Source organism: Nycticebus coucang, chromosome 9, assembly GCF_027406575.1.
Source record: "Nycticebus coucang isolate mNycCou1 chromosome 9, mNycCou1.pri, whole genome shotgun sequence".
Taxonomy (NCBI): domain Eukaryota; kingdom Metazoa; phylum Chordata; class Mammalia; order Primates; family Lorisidae; genus Nycticebus; species Nycticebus coucang.
The window spans coordinates 42,375,893-42,399,439 of NC_069788.1; the positions used below are offsets into that span (position 1 = coordinate 42,375,893).

Consider the following 23,547-nt stretch of genomic DNA (forward strand, 5'->3'; position numbering starts at 1 on the left):
TTTTCTTCCCTAATTGCGATGGCTAAAACTTCCATTACAATGTTAAAGAGCAGTGGAAACAATGGGCAACCTTGTCTGGTTCCTGATCTGAGTGGAAATGATTTCAATTTAAGTCCATTCAATACGATATTGGCCGTGGGTTTGCTGTAGATGGCCTCTATCAGTTTAAGAAATGTCCCTTCTATACCAATTTTCTTAAGTGTTCTGATCATGAAGGGATGCTGGATATTATCAAAAGCTTTTTCTGCATCAATTGAGAGAATCATATGGTCTTTGTTTTTTAATTTGTTTATGTGCTGAATTATATTTATAGATTTAAGTATATTGAACCAGCCTCAAGACCCTGGGATAAAACCGATTTGGTCATGATGTATAATTTGTTTGATGTGTTGCTGGATTCTGTTTGTTAGGATCTTGTTGAATATTTTTGCATCTATATTCATTGCTGATATTGGTCTATAATTTTCTTTTCTTGTTGGGTCTTTTCCTGGTTTGGGGATCAGGGTGATGTTTGCTTCATAGAACGTTTTGGGTAGTCTTCCTTCTTTTTCCATATTTTGGAACAGGTTCAATAATATAGGTACTAGTTCCTCTTTTTTTTTTTTTGTAGAGACAGAGTCTCACCTTACGCCCTCAGTAGAGTGCCGTGGCGTCACACAGCTCACAGCAACCTCCAAATCCTTGGGCTTAGGCGATTCTCTTGCCTCAGCCTCCCGAGTAGCTGGGACTACAGGTGCCCGCCACAACGCCCGGCTATTTTTTTTTTGTTGCAGTTTGGCCGGGGCTGGGTTTGAACCCGCCACCCTCAGCATATGGGGTCGGCGCCCTACCCGCTGAGCCACAGGTGCCGCCCGGTACTAGTTCCTCTTTATAGGTTTGGTAGAATTCTGATGTGAAGCCATCTGGTCCTGGGCTTTTCTTTTTAGGGAGATTTTGTATAGTTGATGCTATTTCAGAACTTGATATAGGCCTGTTCAACATTTCCACTTGATTCTGGCTAAGTCTTGGAAGGTGACATGCTTCCAAGTATTGGTCAATTTCCTTCAGATTTTCATATTTCTGAAAATAAAGTTTCTTGTAATAGTCATTAAGGATTTTTTGAATTTCTGAGGAGTCTGTTGTTATTTCATCTTTGTCATTTCTGATTGATAAAATTAGAGATTTTACTTTTTTTTTCCTGGTTAGGTTAGCCAAAGGTTTATCTATTTTATTGACCTTCTCAAAAAACCAACTTTTTGATTTATTAATCTGTTGTATAATTCTTTTGTTTTCAATTTCATTTAATTCTGCTCTAATTTTGGTTATTTATTTTCTTCTTCTGGGTTTGGGGTTGGAAATGTTCTTCCTTTTCCAGTTGCTTAAGATGTTCCATTAAGTTGTTAACCTCCTCTCTTTCCGTTCTCTTGAGGAAGGCTTGCAGTGCTATAAATTTCGCTCTTAGGACTGCCTTTGCGGTATCCCAGAGGTTCTGATAATTCATGTCTTCATTGACATTTTGTTCCAAAAATTTGGCAATTTCTTCCTAATATCTATGACCCAGCTATCATTCAGCATAAAGTTATTTAACTTCCATGTTTTTGTATGAGTATGCAGATTCCTGTTGTTACGAAGTTCAAATTTTATTCCATGGTGGTCTGACATGATACAAGGAATAATTTCTATTCCTTTAAATTTACTGAGGTTAGACTTGTGACCTAAGATGTGATCGATTTTGGAGTATGTTCCATGGGATGATGAGAAGTATGTGTATTCAGTTTTGTTGGGATAAAATGTTCTGTAGATGTCTGCTAAATCCAAATGTTGGATGGTTAGGTTTAAATCTAAAATTTCTTTGCTCAGCTTCTTATTGGAGGATCGATCCAACACTGCCAAAGGAGTGTTGAAATCTCCAACTATTATGGAGCTGAAGGAAATCAAGTTGCTCATGTCTGTTAGAGTTTCTCTTATAAATTGAGGCGCATTTTGGTTGGGTGCATAAATATTAATAATTGAAATCTCATCATATTGAGTATTACCCTTAACAAATGTGAAGTGACCATTCTTTTTTTTTTTTTTTTTTTTTTTTTTTTGGCCGGGGCTGGGTTTGAACCCGCCACCTCCGGCATATGGGACCGGCGCCCTACTCCTTGAGCCACAGGCGCCGCCGAAGTGACCATTCTTATCCTTCCTCACTTTTGTTGGTTTAAAGTCTATTGTATCTGCAAATAGAATTGCAACACCTGCTTTTTTCTGATTACCATTTGCCTGAAATATGGACGACCATCCTTTCACCCTGAGTCTATATTTATCTTTTAAGGTAAGATGTGATTCTTGTATGCAGCAAATATCTGCCCTGAGTTTTTGTATCCATTCAGCCAACCTGTGCCTCTTTAGAAGACAGTGTAAGCCATTCACATTAATAGAGAATATAGATAAGTCTGTTAAAATTTTGGGTATCGAGTTTTTCGAAAGTCCCGTGGACATTTTTTTTACCATTTTATGCAAACTTTATTATGAAAATCTACTTAAATAGATGAACTATTTTTGTTTTGTGTGTGGTTTTTGGCCGGGGCTGGGTTTGAATCCGCCACCTCCGGCATATGGGACAGGCGCCCTACTCCTTGAGCCACAGGCGCCACCCCTAGATGAACTATTTCAAGCAATTTTTCACTAATTTTAGATTTGAAGGCAAAGTCTCATATTAAGCTTGGAACAACCCTTAGAACCCAAGAGGGTGGGAGGAACATCCTGCCCCTGGAAGCAGGCAGTGTAGGTGCCACTGAGAGGGGACTTGGGGCCTGCCTTATACCCTAAATCTGCCCTCTGCCTCAGATGTGCATCCCCAGTGTCCCGGTGATGTCTGAGATTCAGATGCTGAGCTCTGGCTGGGTAGAAAAGGGGTCTATTTCATAACCATTGGGCTATAGCTGACTATATACCCAGAGATACAAAGTAAGTAGGGTCTTCCACAGTTGTGAGGCAGTACCCTCCGCCTTGCTCCATGTACTCAGGTCTGGCTACTGCAGAGGGCTAGTGGCATAGCCTTCCCACTGCACAATGTGTCAGGCATAGAAGATGAGCTCAGGGATCTGCCCGCCCTGGACCCCCGTCCCATTGGTGCTGTCCGAGGAGCACTGGAACTGGAAGGTCACCTTCCCACACTGCACTTTTGTCATCCCCTCCTGCCCAAAGTAGCTGAGCTCGCTGCCATCCAGGACAGCGCTGGCCGTATAGAAGCTGTCTTGTTCAACCTGGACTGGGTGTTCAAACCAGACTGAGAAGGTGTTACTGGATCCGTCTGATACAAACTTAGTCAACTTCTGAGCCAGGACCAGCCCCAGCCGCTTGAGTTCAATCTTTACACTGTACTCGGCCTTTCCAGAGCTGGACTCATACAGGCCAAGCCCTGCAATAAATACCCTTCTGTCCACGGCAAACTGGATGCTGTCACAGCACCCACGGTACCGCCACTGGTTGCTGCAGTGGGCAGAAGATTGGAAGCGGTGGCACCTCTGTGGGGCGAGGCCCTTTCTCTTGGTCAGAGGGAAGTCCAGGCGGGGCTTATTGGCAGCTGTGTACCACAGGAAGATGTGATGGGTCTCCTCCAGTGTCAGGATGTCTGACTGGGCAGCACCATTGGCAAACTCCTCCAGGGTCATGGTTGGAATTCAGACCAGATAGAGGGCTCGCCCCAACACATGCCTTTTGTTGCGTGGGGTGACTGGCAGGCCCTGCCTCTTGCATTCTGCCTCAGCCCAATGTAGGACTGCCTCCTTGTTGTTGAGGGCCTCCCAGGTCAGGATGATCTCCAGTGTTTGCCAGTCGATTTCACAGAAGCCCTCAGACCGCAGGGCCATCTCTGCCTGTGCATCGATGACCTCCCAGCAACACTGGGTCAGCTCAGGCTGCTCAAATAGCCGACTCTGAGATGGCAGGACGCAAGCATTTTTGGCTTCCAGACTTGTCTCCAGAAAGTTGACGCAGGCTTTTGCCAACGCGGGGACAATGTACTTCTTAGCAGCATAGAGAGTGGCCAGCACAGTGTCAGCTTCAAGATCAATCTCGTCACTGTACATGTACCTAGGCAAGGCAGGTGGAGGCTGCTGGGCGCTGGCCTGTGGCCATCACTGAGGGCTGGGGCAGTTGCTCATCGCCTGCTGTGTGAGACCCTCCCAAGCTGCAAGGCTGCCTGTGAGTGGCCAGGAAGGAAGGAGAAACCCCTATCCTAACCCCCTCAGAGCAAACTTACTTTAACAAGATCAAAAAAGCTGTGGGCTCCACATCCGGTATGTGGATTTCTGACTTGACTTCTGCAAGGTCGCCGTAAAACATGGCATAGAAGACAGAGCTGCCAACAGCCAAGACGTACTTGTGGGCAGGTACCCTCCTGGTCACGCCCAGGGGCCCTACGACGAAGTGGACGTCAGCCATGAGCTCGCTGTTGAACATCAGCATGTTCCTCTCGCGAAGGGTGAGGTGGCAGGACTTCCAGTTGGTGCTCTCTGCATTGTTGTTGCAGGGCGCAGGAGGCGCGGGCACGGGCGGTGGCGGCGCGGGGGCCGGGATGCGGGGAGGGCTGCGTGGGCTGGCCTTCCTGCCCACGGCTGCGGCATTGCTGTTGGCGGCGGGGGCAGGGCGGCTGGGGTGGCCTCAGTGCAGAGCTGCGCCGCGCCACGCCGCGCTGGGGCTTCAGGGGCGGCTCTGCAAGCACAAGAAGGGCGGTAAGGCACTGTGCAACGCGGCCGTGCAGGCATGCCAGGGGCAGCAGCATGGGGCCGCAGCGGGAGGCGTCGGCTGGGGATAGCTCCCTGCACCACTGCCCCGCCCAGCCCTGCGACCCCCGCATCCCAGTGGACATTTTTAATCCTTTCACCACTGTGGAAGTTGGAGTTTGATCAAAAGTTTCTGAGTGATTACTTTTGTGGTAGAGGATTGGGCTGGTCATTATGGAGGATAGGTCTGAGAATATCCTGAAGAGCTGGTTTGGTTATGGCAAATTTCTTCAACATGTGAATGTCATTAAAGTATTTTTTTTTTTTTTGTAGAGACAGGGTCTCACTTTATGGCCCTTGGTAGAGTGCCGTGGCCTCACACAGCTCACAGCAACCTCCAACTCCTGGGCTTAAGCGATTCTCTTGACTCAGCCTCTCGAGTAGCTGGGACTACAGGTGCCCGCCACAATGTCCGGCTATTTTTTGGTTGCAGTTTGGCCGGGACCGGGTTTGAACCCGCCACCCTCGGTATATGGGGCCAGCACCTTACCGACTGAGCCACAGGTGCCGCCCCGTCATTAAAGTATTTAATTTCTCCATCATAAATGAAACTCAGTTTAGCTGGATACAGGATCCAGGGTTGAAAATTATTTTGTTTTAGAAGATTAAAAGTCAATGACCACCCTTCTTCTGGCTTGAAAAGAGAGATCTGCAGTCATTCTAATATTCTTCCCTTTGTAGGTAATGGTTTTTATTACGTCTGGCTACTTTCAGAATTTTCTCCTTCATATTAACTTTTGTGAAGTTAATTACAATGTGTCTGGGGGATGTCTTATTCGGGTTGAGTCGTGCTGGGGTTCTGAAACTGTCTGCTATCTGAATTTCAGAATCTCTTGGCATGTCTGGAAAATTCTCTTTCATAATTTCATGGAGAAGGGCCTCTATGCCTTGCGAAGCCACTTCATTACTTTCAGGGATTCCAATGAGGTGAATATTAGCCTTCTTCGAATTATCCCAGAGCTCTCTGAGAGAATGATCCATTTTTGCTCTCCATTTCTCTTCCTCTTTGAGAGTTTGGGAGAGTTCAAAAGCTTTGTCTTCAATGTCAGAAATCCTTTTTTCTGCTTGCTCCACTCTGTTACTAAGGGATTCTACTGTATTTTTCAGGTCTTTGAGGACTGCAAATTCTTGCTTTAATGTGTCAAAATACTTGGTGGTTTTGTCTTTAAATTCGTTGAATTCTTGAGACAACTTTTGAATTTCTCCTTGAATTTCTAATTCTAACCTTTGAATTGCTCCTTGAATTTCTAATTCCAAATTTTCCTCCATTCTATTTATCTTGTTTGCAATCCAAATTCTGAATTCGATTTCTAACATCTCAGCTATCTTTTTATGAATGGGGTCTTCAGTTACATCTGCCATACCTTTCCTTGGGGGTGTTGATCTACTCTGGTTATTCATGTTACTAGAGTTTTTCCGCTTATTCCACCCCATGATTATTTTACACCGTTTGACTTTTCCCCTGGAGCTTTGCTGAGGACCCATACAGTGCTATGGCCTGAGAAACTGGGGACCTGTTTGGTGTGGTGGAGCTAAGTGGTTCTGTCTTGTTTTCAGCTGGTCTCTGTCCAACCCTAGTGAAACAGTTACTCTGGGTTGAAGTCTCAGCTGTGGAGAAATACCAGCAATTAAGTCACCCCGCCCCCCACAGGCAACAATTGGAAAAGGAAAATCAAACCTTCCTACAACCACACACCCAGGGCACCACTTGGATAGTCTTCGGGGAATTGGCTCAGTTCAAAAGGTCCAAATCAATTGTCTCAGTCAGCACCTGTCTCAGGTGGGAGAGTTTAAAAGGTCTCTGGCAACTAGATCGCAGGGACCTGCTGACAACTCAACAACTCAAATATGACTTGCTCCGGTGCTCTGTGAGGTCAGGAGGACCCACCCAGCAAATAGATAAGTCTGGGAAGGTTGATGCCTCCTTCCCCACCTTGTACCTCTGTCACACCCAGTCACTGATAACCCCGCAGGGCTGTGACCCAGTTGCCTTCAATGAGCAGATACTCCAGGGGTTTGCACCTGCCTGAATCACAAGGAAATCTATGTCTCCTCAGCGAGGCCACTGCTCTGTGCCACTATCCAACAGGGGGAGGTGAGGCTTGATGGAGGCTGGGGGTGTTCACTCAATTCCAGCCCCACCCCTGATTGATGTTACTGACAGAACAGAACAACTTTGCAGAATTTGTTTCTGTCCCAGCTAAATTCCCCTGCAGAAGAGAAGTGTTTTGAGTTCACAGAACCTGCACCTCAGGCCCTGTCTTTGCTCCTGCAGGTTTGTATTCGCAGCACGGTTAGCTGTCAGTTCTAGCCTCCTGCCCTTCTTTGTCTAGGCTGATGATCCCCTGGGGGCTGGGTGCATCTTAGGCTCAGTAAAGAGGTCCTCTGGTTCAGCCCCACCCTGGAAGTCAGCTGGCATTGCGTGTGCATTGTCTAGTCCCCGTGCTCCACCCAGGCCGGTACTGCCTCAGGCAAACCCTTTACTCACGGGCCTGCATTTCCTTCCCGGATCTGTTCCGTGGGTGGCTGCCACCTGAGAAGATGCCTGCCTCCTCTGGTTGCCCAGAGAGACAGAATAGCCAGGGGTGACTCCAGAATAGCCAGGGGTGAGCCCTATTGTTGCGGGCTGCTGTTCTGTGCTTCGGAGCACCGCTCCAGCGTGGTTCCCTCTCCTCACTGCTGTACCACAGAATCAGCACTGACCAGCTGCAGTCCAGGCCCTGTCCACACCCCTCATGAAATTACCCAAGAATCTGGACTCCTGGGGGACAGGCCTCCAGACCTCAGAGTGAGAGTGGAGGGGAGTGCTGGGAGCTCAGAATTGTAGGTAGAAAATATATATAGTTTTACACAGTTTTATGCCTGGCAGGAGAGCGCCATGGCACCCTAGTAGGGGAAGTAGGTCCAGTTTTTAGAGGGTCTCTCATGTAGAGTATAATGGGAGGACTTTTGAACTCTGCTCGTTTGTTTATGGAGTACTCGAGCTGTTCTCATGAGGAAGGGGACTCCTGTCTGCTTGGTGATGGATTTTGTACCCTTTGTTTGTATCCTTGGGGTCGCAGCTCGCCTCAGCAGGGTTGATGTGTGTTCTTCAACGTTCCCTATTGGCGCAGCTCTAATCCGCCAGGTTACTTGCTAAATTTCTGTCCTCTAACTCTCCTTCTGGATGGGAGCCTCTGCCGCCTACCAGCTCTTGCGCAGCTCCTGGTCCATAATACTTCTTAATCCAAATTGATTCTCTTCTTTTTTTTTTTTCTTTTTGAGACAGATTTTCACTTTGTTACCTTCAGTAGAGTGCTGTGACATCATAGCTCACAGCAACCTCAAACTCTTGGGTTCAAGCAATTCTCTTGCATCAGCCTTCCAAGTAGCTGGGACTGGGACTATAGGTACCCATCACAACACTCCGCTATTTTTAGAGACGGGAGTCTCACTCCTGCTCAGACTGGTCTCGAACCTGTGAGCTCAAGCAATACACCCTCTCAGCCTACCAGAGTGCTGGCATTACAGGTGTGAGCCACTGTGCCAAGCCCCAAGTTGATTCTCTTCTTAAAGGCAGATTTGAATTTCTAATTTTAATTTTTTTCTTCTGAAAGAGGGGAGTTTTGTTTTTTTTTTTTATCTATCTATCTATTTATTTATTTATTTTTGAGACAGAGCCTCAAGCTGTTGCCCTGGGTAGAGTGCTATGGCATCACAGCTCACAATAACCTCCAACTCCTAGGCTCAAGTGAGTCTCCTGCCTCCGCCTCCCAAGTAGCTGGGACTACAGGCACCCACCACAATGCCTGGCTATTTATTTATTTTTTTGGTTGCAGCCATCATGGCTGTTTGGCGGGCCCAGGCTGGATTCAAACCTGCCAGCTCAGGTGTATGTGGCTGGCCACTTAGCCACTTGAGCCACAGGTGCCGAGCCTATTTATTTATTTTTTGAGACAGAATTTCACTTTGTCGCGCTGGGTAGAGTGCTGTGGCATCATAGCACACAGCAATCTCAACCTCCAGCTCTCAAGCAATCACTTGCCTCAGCCTCCCAAGTAGCTGGGACTATAGGTGCCCACCAAAATGCCTAACTATTTTTTTGAGATGGAGTCTCACTCTTGCTCAGGCTGATCCTGAATTCGTGAGCTCAAGCAATCCATCCTCCTCCGCCTCCCAGAGGACTAGGATTACAGGTGTGAGCCACCTTGCCCAGCCCTAAGAGAGATTTATAACATTCTACTTGCAAATGCTAAGTTAAATAAAAGAAACTACAATCACCATAGGAGTTTTTTTTTTTTTTTTTGTAGAGACAGAGTCTCACTTTATGGCCCTCTGTAGAGTGCCGTGGCCTCACACAGCTCACAGCAACCTCCAACTCCTGGGCTTAAGCGATTCTCTTGCCTCAGCCTCCCAAGTAGCTGGGACTACAGACGCCCACCACAACGCCCGGCTATTTTTTGGTTGCAGTTTGGCTGGGGCCAGGTTTAAACCCGTCACCCTCGGTATATGGGGCCAGCGCCTTACCGACTGAGCCACAGGTGCCACCCCACCATAGGAGTTTTTATTATAAAAAGGGCCAGAGGGGGATCAATTCAGCACAGGCTACAGTGATCACAAATGGCTTCACTAAGTAGATGGAATTTGACAGGTCTTGAAAAATAAGTATGATTTTAATATGCCACAAAAAGACAGGATAATATTCCATAGGACTATCATGTACTGAAACACCATAGCAACCAGGGGTCACTTGCCCTTGATCCTTAGTTTTGCTTTCTCTTAGATTAAAAAGAGATGTTAATACTTATGCCCAGATAAATTATAAAACATCTCTCCCTTTTGCTGTTCTCCTTTCTTCCCCCATCAAAATTCATGTTTTAAACTGCATTTAAATGGACATAATTGCATTTTGTAAAAAGCCAAGATTGTGTCAATTAACATTGTGGGGAGATCTGTTTCTGTTGTGACACAACACTGCTTCCCAGTGAAACTGATGAAAATTATTTATTTATTTTTATTTTTATTTTTTTGAGACAGAGTCTCACTCTGTCACCCTTGGTAGAATGCTGTGGCCAATTCTTGGGCTTAAGCAATTCTCTTGCCTAGCTTCCCAAGTAGCTGGGACTACAGGCACCTGCCACAATGCCTGACTATTTTTGTTGTTGTTGTTGTCTGGGTCGGCAGCTGGGGCTCAAAGGAGCAGGGCACCAGCCCCATATACCAGAGGTGGCAGGTTCAAACTGGCCAAAAACGGAAAAAATAAAAAATAAAATAATAAATAAAATAAAATACAAATCTGCTGACATCTTATTCTGTCTGTCACACACACACACACTTAAGACCTTTCCAGGTCTCCCCATTGCCTTTCAGAGAATAATCCACATGGCCGGTGGAAGGAAAAGCTCCTTCCTGATCTGGTTCCTGCCAACCTATATAGCTGCCCCCTCTGCTCAGGCCACATCAAACCTTGTTTCCAAAATGACTGTTGCCTGTCCCTGTACCTATGTGGATGTTGTCCCCTTTGCTAGGGTGGAAGTCCCTACCTTTTCTGCCAAATTAATGCCATGTCCTTTAAGACACAAACTCGCTTATTGCCTCCTCCAGAAAGTGTCTCCTGTTTCCTCTTGCTGGATTAGATCCTTCTCCATGTCACATCTTTTTATTTATTTATTTATTTATTGAGACAGAGTCTCATTTTGTTGCCCTCGGTAGAGTGCTGTGGCATCGTAGCTCATAGCAACCTCAAACTCTTGGGCTTAAGCGATTCTCTTGTGTCAGCCTCCTGAGTAGCTGGGACTACAGCGCCCACCACAACACCTAGCTATTTTTTTGAGATGGGGTCTTGCTCTGGCTCAAGCAGGTCTTGAACCTGTGAGCACAGGCAATCCACTCACCTCGGCCTCCCAGAGTGCTGGGATTACAGGAATGAGCCACCGCACCCGGCCTTCAAAGTTACATCTTGACAACACTGGACCATCTCTTCCTCCACAGCATTTACCACATTACATTGTAAGATTTCCTTTCTTTTTTCTTCCTTTTTTTTTTGTGGAGACAGAGTTTCACTTTATTACCCTCGGTAGAGTGCCGTGGCATCACACAGCTCACAGCAACCTCCAACTCCTGGGCTTAAGCGATTCTCTTGCCTCAGCCTCCCCAGTAGCTGGGACTACAGGCGCCCGCCACAACACCTGGCTATTTTTTGTTGCAGTTTGGCCGGGGCCGGGTTTGAACCCACCACCCTTGGTATATGGGGCTGGCGCCCTACTCACTGAGCCACAGGCGCTGCCTCTCCTTTCTTGTTTCTTAACTCTTAAAACATTCTGTTCAGGCCAGGTGTGCTGGCTCACGCCTATATTCCTAGCACCCTGGGAGGCCAAGGTGGGAGGACTGCCTGAGGTCAGGAGTTTGAGACCTGCCTGAGCAAGAATAAGACCCTCAGCTTGGCACCTGTAGCTCAGTGGCTAGGGTGCCGGCAACGTACCCTGGGGCTGGCAAGTTCAAACCCTGCCTGGGCCTGCCAAACAACAATGACAACTACAACAAAAAAATAGTTGGGGGTTGTGGCGGGTGCCTGTAGTTGCAGCTACTTGGAAGGCTGAGGCAAGAGAATCGCTTAAACCCAAGAGTTTGAGGTTACTGTGAGTTGTGACTCCATAGCACTCTACCAAGGGCAACAAAGTGAGACTCCGTCTCAAAAAAAAAAAGAGTAAGACCCTCATCTCTAAAAATAGCCAGGCATTGTGGCAGGTGCCTGTAGTCCCAGCTACTTGGGAGGCTGAGGCAAGAGAATCGCTTAAACCCAAGAGTTGGAGGTTGCTGTGAGCTATGAGGCCATGGCGCTCTACCAAGGGTGAGACTCTGTCTCAAACAAAACAAAACATTCTGTTCGTTTGATTTTTCTTTTGTCCACCTTCCACTCTAGAATGTTTACCTGTGTCTTTCCAGTGCTGGGGTCAGCTCCTGGCATATAGTAGATACTCATAAGATATTTTCTGAGTGAATGTTGAATGGACAGAATGTACCAAAGGACTTTGGCAGGTGGCAGAAACAGAAGCTAAGCAGTTATTACAGTGGCCCAGGAGAGAGTTGCTGAGGCTGGAGACCAAGGCTGGGGCAACAGAGATGTGGAACCAATCAGGTTTAGACATTGCCTTGAAAGCTACAACTTAGGAATAAAGCAAAGGAATATACCTGGGTGGTTCAGGGCCCTATTTCTGGACAGTTTGGGGGCGTGTCCCATGGGTACTGGGTGCTCTGGATGCTGCCCTATGAACAGGGCAGAGATTAAGTTTGGTTGGTGGGACAGGGAAGTATCAAGGAGCTCTTCTCCAGCCAACTCACTGCCTCTCCCATCCCCCTGCAGATCCTGGGGTGCAGTGAGAGGTTTGTGTATCTGGAGTCACCCAGGGTGGGAGGGTGGTGGGGAATAAAGTATAAGAATATTTGGGAGAACCTTGAAAAACGTTATGCTAAGTGAAAGAAACCAGGTACAAAAGGACATATCTGATATGATTCCACAAATATATGAGGAACCTAGAATAATCAAATTTACAAAGCTGGAAAATAAAATGGTAGTTAACAGGGGTGGGGGGGAGGAATGGGGAGGTAGCATTTCATGGGGACAAAGTTTTGTTGGGGATGGTGAAAATGTTCTGCAGATGAGTAGCGGTGTGGTTGCACAACAAAATGAATGTACTTTATGCCACCAAATTGTATATTCTTTATTTTATTAGAGACAGAGTCTCACTTTATCACCCTTGGTAAAGTGCCATGGTGTCAATGTTCTCAGCAACCTCCAACTCCTGGGCCTAGGGGATTCTCTTGCTTCAGCCTCCCGAGTAGCTGGGACTACAGGCGCCCGCCACAACGCCCAGCTATTTTTTGTTGCAGTTTGGCCAGGGCCGGGTTTGAACCCACCACCCTTGGTATATAGGGCCGGTGCCCTACTCACTGAGCCACAGGCGCCGCCCCACATTTTAAAAGGGCTAACGTGGTAAATTTTACACTATATCTGCCTCACTGTATCTGGGGTTGAGCCAGCATGTGAGGGAGAGGAGGCTGGAGGGAGGCCAGCGGCAGCCTGTCTGTGTCCTGGGGAGAAGGGAGGGACCTGTTCCTGTCACCACTCTGAGAGAGAGGCCAGTCAGGCTTCCCCATTGGAAATGCATCAGCCAGAGCACATGCCTATGTTCCTCTCGGGGGTGACCATCCCTCTTCTTTTTTCTCCCCTCACTGAAGTAGCTTGCCCATGTGGGGGACACAGGGGAGAGAGGTTTTTCTCTGGAGTCCTCTGAATCAGAAGCTGGTAAGAAGCCTTGGGTCCTGTCACAAACACACCCTCTAGAGCTTGGGTCTGGCCGAGGCTGCAGCTGGAGGTCTGCCTGCCTGAATAGCAGTGACTTATTGTTAAGACATCTTTGTCCCTGCAGAGACCACAGTAAATCTTGGACCCACGAACCTTCCCCCAGGTTTGGATTCACAAACCCTTCTCCATTCCACACCTGCTGTCCAAACCCTGTGACCTGAGAGCAAAGCAGGAAAATTTCATTTCTAACCATTTGGAAGAAAAGAACAAGGGGTTAGAGGTGGGGCCCCTGGGGAGGGTCAGGGATGACAATTCCAAGTCCACTAGGAGCTGTGGTATTTTTGTGACCATCACTATTCCAAATACAGGAGCCTCTTATTTGCCACAAACCTACACCAATAGGAACATTCTTTTTGCCACCTTAAAGCAAAGCTGGATCTGGAACAACAGAATTGGAAGTGACCTTCGTAGTATCCCAGGCCAGTGAGTTCCTCATTTCCAAATGCTGTGGCCACCTCTAAATAGTTAGGTCAGGGTGGACCCAGACCCCATGGACCTTGACGTCCAGCCCGTTACCTGTCACGTGCCGTCACTCCTGTCAGCTCCCCTATTTGCATCTAGCGGCTTAGGGGATTTGTCTGGAGCTAGACCCGCCCTCTTGTCATGTATTTCCATGATTTTTTTTTGCTGCAGGAGACTGGTGAAACACGTGTATGATGAATGCCAAGATGGTGTCCTTGTCGGCCGGCATCTTTTCTCTCCTCAATACCATCCAATTCCTCATCTTTGACCTGAACCAGATTACAGACATTGGCTTTGAGGACAGTTTTAGCATCTACATGGACACAAAGTCTGAATCAGTCTCTTGGTTCATGAACTACAGGAATAACATCAGCATTGGCCTCTCCATCACCACCATCCTGTTCAGCTGTTTGCTCCTTTACTCTATCCGCAAGAACATCTACCTGGGGCTGCCAGTCTATGCCTTGTGGATCCTGACTTATGAGTTCACCAACTTCTCCTTAGTCCTGCTCACCAACGGGATCATCAAAGAACAGTTCAAGGAGCTGAGTTACTTGTACTTGACCTTCCAAGTCTCACACATGGCCCTGCACTTTTTCTGTCTGCCCTTCCTCTTCAAGCATGCCTATAACATTTACAAAGACCCCAAGACTGTAGGTAAGATAGGCCGTCGTAGGCACTCCTCTCTCAGTTCAGTGGACTCGTGGTCACCTATTGGGCCAAAAACTATGCATCGCAAGTTAAACTAAACCACACCAGGAAAAAGAGAGAGAGAGAAAGAGAGAAGGCCCTCCTCAACACCACAGTCCTCCTTTCCCTGCCTGCCTTTTTAAAGTTTTTAAGGAATGATTCTTGTGGGGGAAGAGGGTTTCATGGATCAATTATTGTGTGATTGTTTGTGTGTGATTTGTTTCAGTAGTTAATGATATGCTGCCTTTGTGCTTACTTAGCCATCTCATTGGCATATATTTTTGTCTCTCATAGTTCCCTCTTTCCTGCGCTTCCTTCGTTTCTAATTTTTCTCGTGGATTACCCATATGCGTGGTTCTTTAGACTCCTTTTGGAGTGGCACTGTCCAGTGGAACTTTCTGTGCTGATAGACATGTTCTTTATCTGTGCTGTCTACTAGCCACTGACTATTCAACACTTGAAATGTGGCTATTACGATCCAGTAACCACATTTTATTTTATTTTATTTTTAATTTGTGTTTAGCAGGCGCAGGTGGGGTGCGAACCTGCCACCCCTGTTACATGGGACTGGCGGTCTAACCCCTGAGCTATGAATGTCCCCGAGTAACCACATTTTAAATTTTATTCCATTTTAATTCATTTCAATTTTATAAGCCACATGTGGCTGGCGTGTGGCTACCCTACTTGGGGAGCATTAGGGTATATTCTGAAGACTCACTTTCCTCCTGCATCTAACAGTGGAGGAGTGCTCCTTTCCAGCTTCAGGTATCACTCTGCTTCCTGCATACTTTATCAGAAAGCGGCTTTTCATGCTGGCTCATAGTAAAATAGCAAGAATCTCCATTTAAGAAATCTCCCACTACTGACATTCTGCACTGAATAAATCTGTCTTGTGGGGGACTCTCATTTGCATTGTATGGTGTTTCACGATATCCCTGGCCTCTACCCACTAGATGCCAGTGGCATCTTCCTCTTCCCCTCTCTCATTGTGACAACCAATAACATCTCCAGTATTTGGGTGGTGCCTGTGGCTCAAGGAGTAGGGCGCCGGTCCCATATGCCAGAGGTGGCGGGTTCAAACCCAGCCCCGGCCAAAAACCAAAAAAAAAAAAAAAATCTCCAGTATTTGCTGAATGTCCCCTGGGGGAGAACCACTATTCTAATGCAACACACACCCAGTGTTGAGGACTGGTAGGCCACTGCTGTGAACTAGTTAACAGAGAGCTCTCTAATGCTCCCATTTTATGGTTTGATGAAACTGAGGCTCAGGAGGCTTAAGTGATGTAATCAAAGTTTCACAGTAGCAAAAGAGTTTAATCTAGATCATCTGACTTAACACACAAAAGTTGTACTTGGCTCCCTGACTCACTCTTATTTTCACCAAGACAAAAGGGAGGGACCTCTTTTTAGGATATTTCCTTTCTCTCCAAAAATGTTAGGAGTGAAGTCAAGAGATGATGTTTGTTTTGACCACATTCTCCCAGATCATGAGCATAATGACAGTGGCTCACTTTTACTAAATACTTAATGAGTGCCAGGTATTATTCTAACAAGTCACTCAACTCTTCCCACCACCCTCTGAGGGATTGATGGAAACCTGGGTCAGTTTCCAAAATGACCACAAGATGGCAGTCAGCAACCAGCTTTTGCTCAGGGCTGTTTGTCTTCCAAGCCAGATCCTCTAAAGGTGGCTGGGAATTTGGGAAGCCTCAAATTGATGACTGGGAGTTAATAGTGTGCGTCTCTGCCCTAGTCTCACAAGGCATGGCTTGTTGACTGAGATTCATTAGTACTAAAAACACAAAAAATAAAACATGGGCAGACTTCTGAGTTCTGATCCCCCTTCCCATTTGGAGTTACTGTGGTGGAAAAGTTGGGGGACTGTAGACCTGCGTATTGAAGTGTAAGGAGAGGCCAGGTGCAGTGGCTCAACCCTGTAATCCTAGCACTCTGGGAGGCCAAGGTGGGTGGATTGCCTGCACTCAGGAGTTTGAGACCAGCCTGAGCTAGAGCGAGACCCAGTCTCTAAAAATAGCTTGACTTTGTGGCGGGCACCTGTAGTCCCAGTGGCTCAGGAGGCTGAGGCAAGAGGATTGCTTGAGTCTAAGAGTTTGAGGTTGCTGTGAGCTATGATGCCACATGACACCACAGCACTCTACCCAGGGTGACAAAAGTGAGACTCTGTTTCAAAAAAAGAAAAAGAAGAAAAAGCATAGGTCTTAGCACTCTGGGAGGCCAAGGTGGGTGGATTGCTTGAGCTCACGAGTCTAAGACCAGCCTGAGCAGAAAGCAAGACGCTATCTCTGCTAAAAATAGAAAAACAAGAGGTTTATGGTTTGAGGATCACTTGAGCATGAGTTGGAGGTTTTGGTAAGCTATGACTCAATGGCACTCTACCAAGGCAACGCTTGAAACTCTGTCTCAAAAAAAAAAAAAAAGAAGGGCGGTGCCTGTGGCTCAGTGAGTAGGGCACCAGCCCCATATACCGAGGGTGGCGGGTTCGAACCCAGCCCCAGCCAAACTGCAACAACAAAAATAAAAATAGCCGGGTGTTGTGATGGGCGCCTGTAGTCCCAGCTACTTGGGAGGCTGAGGCAAGAGAATCACCTAAGCCCAAGAGCTGGAGGTTGCTGTGAGCTGTGATGCTATGGCACTCTACCGAGGGCAACAAAGTGAGACTCTGTCTCTGAAAAAAAAAAAAGAAGAAGAAGCATAGGGAGAAGTGTTCCAAGGATCAGCTCAAAAAATGGTCACCAATACTTGATAAGGGACAATTTAAGACACTTAAATTTAAGACTGTGCTCCTCCCCTCTATACCAAGACTCCTCAAGAGCATTGTTGCCTCTGCCTACACTTCCCAACCCCCATCCTCTCTGCAACCCCCTCCAGTGGGGGCTTCACCCCCCAACACTTCATGACACTGCTCTTGTGCAGGTGATCTCCACACGGCCCCACCCAGTGGTCAGTCCTGCACCTCCACTTACCTGTTCTCTCTGGCTTTTTTTTTTTTTTGTAGAGACAGAGTTTCACTTTATGGTCCTCGGTAGAGTGCCGTGGCCTCACACAGCTCACAGCAACCTCCAACTCCTGGGCTGAAGCGATTCTCTTGCCTCAGCCTCCCGAGTAGCTGGGACTACAGGCACCCGCCACAACGCCCGGCTATTTTTTGGTTGCATTTTGGCCGGGGTCGGGTTTGAACCCGCCACCCTCGTCGGTATATGGGGCCGGCGCCTTACCGACTGAGCCACAGGTGCTGCCCTCTCTCTGGCTTTTGACCAACTGATCCCTCCATCGCCTGCTGCTGCTGCTGCCAGGAGGGACTCAAGGGCTGCTTCTCTCTCCATTCCCCACCCAGCTTGTAGGCCCCTCCTCATCTGACTTCCCAGCTGGAGTGGCCCCAGGCTCAGTCTCACTGTCTCCCAGCTCACCTGGTCCAGGCCCATCACTGATAAGCCCCATGTACATCTCCAGCCTGGACCTCGCCCTTGAACTCTGGGTTGGTCATCCACTTGCTTCCTTGATGTGGTACACCGCCTCTAACATGGTTCCTAAAGATCCCTGACAAGCCATAGTCACAATGCTTACTTACATCCCCTTGAATATGGGCTGGACCTAGTGATCCTCTTCTAGCAAATGGAATGCAGCAAAAGGGATGAGATGTCACTTCCAAGATCAGGTTACAGCAGATGATGACTTCAGTGTTGCTCGCACTCTCTGAGAGAAACCAGCTGCCATGTTCGGAGTATCCTTATGGAAAGGTCCCCGTGGCCAGCAACTGATGTCACTAGCCAAGTGCATGTGAGGAACTGAATCTCACCAGCAGCCCTGAGAGTAAGCTGCAAAGCAGATTCTCACCTGGCCAAGCCCTGAGGTGCCTGCAGCCCCTGCTGACACTTGACCACAGGTGAGAGCCCCTGAGCATCCTGAGTCAGAGGACCAAGCCAGCTGTGCCTGGTTCCTGACCCACGGAAACCATGACATGATAGATGTGCATTGTCTTAAGTTGCTAAGTTTTGGGATAAATTGCCACTCAACAATAGATAACTAATACTTATCACATCTCTATACCAATGCCTCGTAGCCATCTCAGAACATATCCCAATCTCCTGATTTTTCCCCATAAACCTGCCCTAACACCCAGTCTTTCCTACCTCCTCCCTTCCAGTTGCTTAGGACAAAGACCCAGTAGTCACCCTTGGGCCCTCTCTCTCTCCCAGCCTGTACTCAGGCCCTCAACAAACCCATCAGCCCACCCTTCAACATAGATGCTGATGCCACCACTTCTCATCACCCCCCTGCCATTTTCCTGGCCCGAGCCATTACCGTCTTTTCTCCAGGCTCTTGAAATAGCAGTTCCTGAATGGTATCCTGATGCCACCCCGTTCCCTTTATAGTCAATTCCACACCAGCTGCCAGAGGGGTCCCATCAGAACCTAAGTCAAATCATGTCTCTCCTGTACTCTTCTGCTGCTAAACTGCCAGGGCTTCCCACCACACTCAGAGTAGAACTCTCAAGTCCCTACCATGTGACTCACTAGGCACTAAGTGGCCCAGTTCCCCACCATCCCTCTGGTCTCCTTTCCAGCCATCCTTTGTCCTCCCTCCCTCTGTACAGCCATCCTGGCCTCCTTGTGATTTCTTTCTTTCTTTTTCTTTTTCTTTTTTTTTTAGACAGAGCCTCAAGCTGTTGCCCTGGGTAGAGTGCCATGGCGTCACAGCTTGCCTCAGCCAACCAAGTAGCTGGGACTACAGGTGCCCGCCACAACGCCCAGCCATTTTTTGGTTGTAGTTGTCATTGTTGTTTGGCAGGTCTGGGCTGGATTCGAACCCACCAGCTCTGGTGTATGTGTCTGGTGCCTTAGCCACTTGAGCTACAGGTGCAGCTGTCCTTGTGATTTCTAATGCCCAGCACACACCAGCCTCAGGGCCTTTGCACTTGCTATGCCTTTGGCCTGGAATGTTCTCACTCCGGATACCACTGGCTTCTTCTTGCTTTCATCAGGTGTCTACTCAAAAGTCATCTTATCAGCGAGGCCTTCTCCACCAACATAAGTGAAATATCCTGTCCCCTACCTACCCCATGCCTCTATCCCACTTATCCTTCTGGATTTTTCCACAAAATATACTATCACCCTGACACTATATATAGTTACTGCCCTGCTCCCCTCAAAATGTGAGCACCTTATTTGCTTCACTGCTGCTTTCCCAGCACCTAGAACAATGCCCAGCATGTAGCAGGTGCCTGATAAAGATTTGTGGAATGAATGACATAGATCCTCAGTAGAATCCAAGGGCTTATTGTTGCTGGTTTTCCAACTGATGATTACGGGTGGTGAGGGCCAAATTCTTACTGCTCTTTCAGCTTCCTCTTCCTGCTCCTTTTTCCTCTCACTCACTTCTGCAGTCTGGTGAAGAATCTAGATAGGATTCAAAGGATCAGATTTCAGTTTCTTCTTTTTTTTTTTGAGACGGAGTCACACTGTGTGGCCCTGCTAGATTGCCACAGCCTCAGCTCAGCTCACAGCAATCTCGGACTCCTGGGTTCAGGCAGCCCTCCTGCCTCAGCCTCTCAAGTAGCGGGGACTATAGGCACCTGCCACAACGCCCAGCTAGTTTTTCTATTTTTAGTAGAGATGGGGGTCTTCCTTTGCTCAGGCTGGTCTTGAACTCCTGAGCTCCAGGGATCCTCCCGTCTGGATCCTCCTGCCTCAGCCTCCCAGAGTGCTGGGATTACAGGCATGAGCCACCATGCGAGGCCGGATTTCATCTTCTCTATCCCTTTCCTCTCTCCAGTCCTTACCCCTCATACCAACTGCTGACACTAGAAGTACCACCTCATCTCCCAGCTCCATCTCACGAAGCATAAACAAAGTCTTTCTAACAGTGCAGATCCCGGAGAAGGACAACGCTCTAAAATCTGTCCCCTGCCCCAACAACTACAGTTTGGGAAGCTCCTCTGGCCTTCCATCCTCCTTTTCTTCACACGGTTTATTACTATGTCTCAGACCCTGAGCTCAGAACTGGGAAGTTACCCTGGGAGGCAAGACACGCCCACCTTTTAGGGGCTCCCAGCCTAGTGAGGGGCCAGGTCACTCAGGCCACTTGGAGCCAGTGTATTGGTGCTACAGAAAGCACTGGAGCCACAGGAGGAGTCCCCAACTCTTGGAGTACAGAAAGTCAGGGAGGTCTTCCTGGAGGAGGACACCTTTATGCTGAGTCTGGATAGACAATATGATTTAGCCCTTAGAAGGGAGGGGAAGAAAGGGCGAAGGGAGCACCCGCGAAAGTGCAGATACTCCTACACAGTAAGTCTGCAAGGACTTCTCAGTCATTTCCACCTGAGCTGAAGGAGGGGACCCTGTGCAGGGGACAAGGGTGTCAAGAGGAAGTAGGCAGGCGTGGAACTTCCCCAGAGAGAAGAAGGTCTTCCCTTTCCCACAGCTTCTGCAGTTAGGTGTCTAACCACTGAGTATTTCTCAGCAAATTTCCCACCTGACTGCTGCCGCCTGAAACTCCGAGTCTCTTCAGCAACCATGTCCCAGGCAGGATAGACTCCTGACCCACAGGAGGTCAGCTCCTCCCCACCGGTTCCAGATGTGTGACTGTCCTGTCTGGTTTACTTCTAGTCTCTTCAGTAACCATGTCCCAGGGAGGACAGACTCCTGACCCACAGGAGGTCAGCTCCTCCCCACTGGTTCCAGATGTGTGACTGTCCCGTCTGGTTCACTTCTTTCTAACTCGCAGCCTTTGCTCTCTGTCCCCCTCACCAACTTCCTCAAGTCCTCCCTGTGTTGACTGCTAGTGTCCCTGGCCTTAGTGCCCACCCCTGAGCACCAGCTCCAGACTGAGGCTGCGTGGAGCCACAGACTGCACCCTGGGTCTCAGGCACTTCCACACGGGACAGTGTGCAGGGGACCGGCTTCTGTCCTGTCCCTTTCATCCTCTCGTAAGTTATTAGTAAAAAAGAAACTCATTTTGGGTGGTGCCTGTGGCTCAAGGAGTAGGGCGCGGGTCCCATATGCCAGAGGTGGCGGGTTCAAACCCAGCCCCGGCCAAAAACCAAAAAAAAAAAAAAAGAAACTCATTTAAATGCTTGTTTGTTTTCCACAAGTAAATTGTGATTTTGTTCCCTGGGAAATAGGTTTTGCAAATGCCTTCTGACCCTATTTTATTTTAACAAAGACTTTAGGGGGCAGGCAGGATTGCTCACACCGGGAAGCAGAGATAGGTGGATCCCTTGAACTCAGGAGTTCAAGACCAGTCTGAGGCAAGAGTGAGACCCTGTCTCTACTAAAAACAGAAAAACTAGTCATGTGTCATGGCAGGCATCTGTAGTCCCAGCTACTCAGGAGGCTCAGGCAGGAGGATTGCTTGAGCCCAACAGTTTGAGGTTGCTGTAAACCATGATAAGCCAATGTACTCTACCAGGGTGACAGGGTAAAACTCAGGGTGTTAGGCATGTATGATTGTGTATGTTTGTGTGTATTTGTGTATGTTTTATCTGAGTATGTGTATGTTTGGGTATGTGTGTATTTATGCATTTGTATGTATTTATGCATTTGTGTATATGTAAAAAATGAGTTTAATAATTATTTGATTGGCTTGGTGCCCATATCACAGTGGTTACAGCTCCAGCCACATGTACGGAGGCTGGCAGGTTCCAGCCCGGCCTCAGCCAACTAAAATGACAATGACAACTGCAACAAAAAAATAGCTGGGCAGGCTTGGCGGCTGTAGTATAGTGGTTATGACACCAGCCACATACACCTAGGCTGGCGGGTTCGAACCCAGTCCAGGCCAGCTAAACAAGGATGCTGGCTCGGCACCTGTGGCTCAAACAGCTAAGGCGCCAGTCGCATACACCTGAGCTGGCGGGTTCGAATCCAGCCCAGGCCCGCCAAACAACAATAACAGCTGCAACCAAAAAATAGCTAGGCATTGTGGCAGGCGCCTATAGTCCCAGCTACTTGGGAGGTGGAGGCAGGACACTCGCTTGAGCCCAGGAGTTAGAGGTTGCTGTGAGCTATCATGCTACAGCACTTTACCCAGGGCGACAGCTTGAGGCTCTGTCTGAAAAACAACAACAACTACCGCAACAAAAAATAGCCAGGCAGGGCGGTGCCTGTGGCTCAGTGAGCATGGCGCCGACCCCATATACCGAGGGTGGTGGGTTCAAAGCCAGCCCCGGCCAAACTGCAACCAAAAAATAGCCGGGCGTTGTGGCGGGTGCCTGTAGTCCCAGCTACTCGGGAGGCTGAAGCAGGATGAATCGCCTAAGCCCAGGAGTTGGAGGTTGCTGTAAGCTGTGTGAGGCCACGGCACTCTACCGAGGGCAATAAAGTGAAACTCTGTCTCTACAAAAAAAAAAAAAAAAAATAGCCAGGTATTGTGATGGGTGCCTATAGCCCCAGCTACTTGGGAGGCTGAGGCAAGAGACTCACTTAAGCCCAATAGTTTGAGGTTACTGGGAGCTATGACGTCACAGCACTCTACTGAGGGCAACATAGTGAGACTCTGTCTCAAAAAAAAAAAAAAAAAAAGGCGGGCATTGTGGTGAGCGCCTGTAGTCCCAGCTATTCAGAAGGCTGAAGCAAGAGACTCGCTTAAGCCCAAGAATTTGAGGTTGCTGTGAGCTGTGATGCCACAGCACTCCACCCAGGGGGACAGCTTGAGGCTCTGTCTCAAAAAAAAAAGAAAAATCCTTCTGGCTACTCCTATAGTAGTGGGTTATCAGAGCTTATTAACATTACTGTCATGAGGGCAGCGCCTGAGGCTCAGTGAGTAAGGCACCAGCCCCATATACCGAGGGTGGCCGGTTTGAACCTGGCCCTCACCAAACTACAACAAAAAAATAGCCGGGCGTTGTGACGGGCGCCTGCAGTCCCAGCTACTTGGGAGGCTGAGGCAAGAGAATCGCCTAAGCCCAAGAGCTGGAGGTTGCTGTGAGCTTTGATGCCTAGGCACTCTACCAAGGGTGACAAAGTGAGACTCTGTCTCTAAAAATAAATAAATAACATTAGTGTCTTTAAAATTGGTATTCAGTCCCCCACTGCTAAATTTGACTGGCTTAAAAGAAAAATCTCCTTTACCTCCTACCGATGCTACCTTTTCCCCTCTGAACATAACTCATTAGGGGCAAAACTAGAATGCATTTTATTTAAAAGGGATGTTTGATTTTTCTCTCACTCCAACTGTGTGACACTAGCAAAATGTGATTGGGAATGGAACTTGAAGCCAGCCTGGTTCTCAGAGTTTTGGGGAAAATTAAGGATTCCTTTCTAAAGCACTGGGAGAAAGTCA

At 48.0% G+C, this 23,547-nt stretch overlaps 1 protein-coding gene and 1 pseudogene across 2 annotated transcripts; one reads left to right on the forward strand and one right to left on the reverse strand.

The window, feature by feature from the left end:
* Window positions 1–2,633: 2,633 nt before the first annotated feature.
* Window positions 2,634–4,750, reverse strand: LOC128594002 (BTB/POZ domain-containing protein 6-like; annotated as a pseudogene). Its single transcript, XR_008382439.1, has 2 exons — window positions 4,229–4,750; window positions 2,634–4,059 (listed from the first exon to the last, which is right to left on the reverse strand). The product of XR_008382439.1 is annotated as a BTB/POZ domain-containing protein 6-like (transcript).
* An 8,997-nt stretch (window positions 4,751–13,747) lies between these two features.
* Window positions 13,748–14,346, forward strand: TMEM217B (transmembrane protein 217B). The gene has a single exon (XM_053602501.1). The coding sequence runs from the start codon at window positions 13,749–13,751 to the stop codon at window positions 14,304–14,306; it is 558 nt and encodes a 185-aa protein (XP_053458476.1). The 5' UTR covers window position 13,748; the 3' UTR covers window positions 14,307–14,346.
* The last annotated feature ends 9,201 nt before the right edge of the window (window positions 14,347–23,547 follow it).